Source organism: Myotis davidii, unplaced genomic scaffold (genome assembly GCF_000327345.1).
Source record: "Myotis davidii unplaced genomic scaffold, ASM32734v1 scaffold741, whole genome shotgun sequence".
NCBI classification, from domain to species: Eukaryota; Metazoa; Chordata; class Mammalia; order Chiroptera; family Vespertilionidae; genus Myotis; species Myotis davidii.
In genome coordinates, this window is record NW_006291250.1 from 255471 (window position 1) to 256741 (window position 1271).

The window sequence follows — 1271 nt, forward strand, 5'->3', positions numbered from 1 at the left end:
TGCTCCCTGAGCGGTGCCGTGTCGGGCTGGGGGACCCTCACCTCCTCCAGGGGCCCTGCAGGAGTCTCCTTGGCCTCCGGCTCCTGTTTGCCACTGGCCTCCAGGATGGCCATGATGGAGTTGGGGATGTGTGCTTGCTAGGGGAAGAGCAGGGCGGGGTGCTGCAGAGAGCTCTAACCCAGAGACCCCTCCTGGGCACCCCAGATGCCTGGCTGGTCCCTGGCCCTCCAGAACCCTTGACATCCTGTGGCACTGCAGGGCTCCCCTCTGCCCACTCCCCCCAGTCCCCCGGGGCTGGACCCATGGGGCCAGCCACCCCACATCCTGGGATACCTGGTGGGGGGTGAAGGAGCGGACATGCGCCAGCAGGGGCTCCCGGAGCTCGGGGCACTTGTCAAACACGGCGCCCAGCTGCTGGGGCGGCAGCTGCAGGATGACCTGGAAGCTCTGGGGCTTGGTGCGCTGACAGCATTTGATGAAGCCCTCCCACACTTTGGGGTACTTCCACACCTGGAGGGGGCAGGGAGGAAGGGGGCGTGAGGGGGCATGCAAGTGGCCACCCTCGGAACCGGAAGGACCGTGCCAGGATGGGGCCTTGGTGGGGCTCACACCCCTGCCCTCACAGACTCCCTTCGGGCTCCACAGCCCTGCCCTCCTGACAGAGGACCTAACTTCCTCTTCTAGCTGCAGCTGGGGCAGGAGGACAAGGAGGGAAGAAAACGGTGGCCCTTTCACCCTGGTCCCCCTGGGCCAGGCCCAGGCTGTGTCGTGAGCATTTCATTCCCACAGCGGCCTCCAGGGGGCGTCATTCGCCCTGAGAAACAGAGGAGGCCGAGAGAGATGCAGGGACTTGTCCAAGGTTACCCTGGTAACTAGAGGCAGAACCAACATTTGACCCAGGTCTGTGAATCTGCACTTAACCTCTAAGCCAGATGGAGCAACGCGGGGCAGCCTGTGGGCTGAGTCCAGTCCGCGGGCTGGTGGAGGTTTTTGGTCTCATCATGGTCTCCTGAAAACCCAGGTTTCTAGCTTCTTGAAAACCGGCCCACCTTTCAGCTCGAGGACGCATGCCGCCGAGGTGCACAGTGGTGCGGGATGGGCAGCCCTGAAGTCTACTGCCTGCTTCTGGCACCACCCGCCCATCAGGGAGCTACCCCATGGCTGAAGTCGGACCCCTGGAGCGCCAAGGGCAGGGCAAAGGCCTGGCCAGTGTGGGTGGAGCTTGCTCTCCTCATCTGGGCTCCCTCTAGGGCAGTGGTTCTCAACCTTCC

General features: G+C 63.9%; 1 protein-coding gene across 1 annotated transcript in view; it reads right to left on the reverse strand.

Moving 5' to 3' along the window:
* Positions 1-1271, reverse strand: part of SYMPK (symplekin) — a 48078-nt gene that overhangs the window by 13354 nt on the left and 33453 nt on the right. The window contains exons 22-23 of the mRNA XM_015564399.1: positions 334-510; positions 36-137 (exon numbers count right to left, since the gene is read on the reverse strand). Of these exons, the coding sequence (XP_015419885.1) occupies positions 36-137; positions 334-510 (279 nt within the window). The remainder of the gene's footprint in view (positions 1-35; positions 138-333; positions 511-1271) is intronic.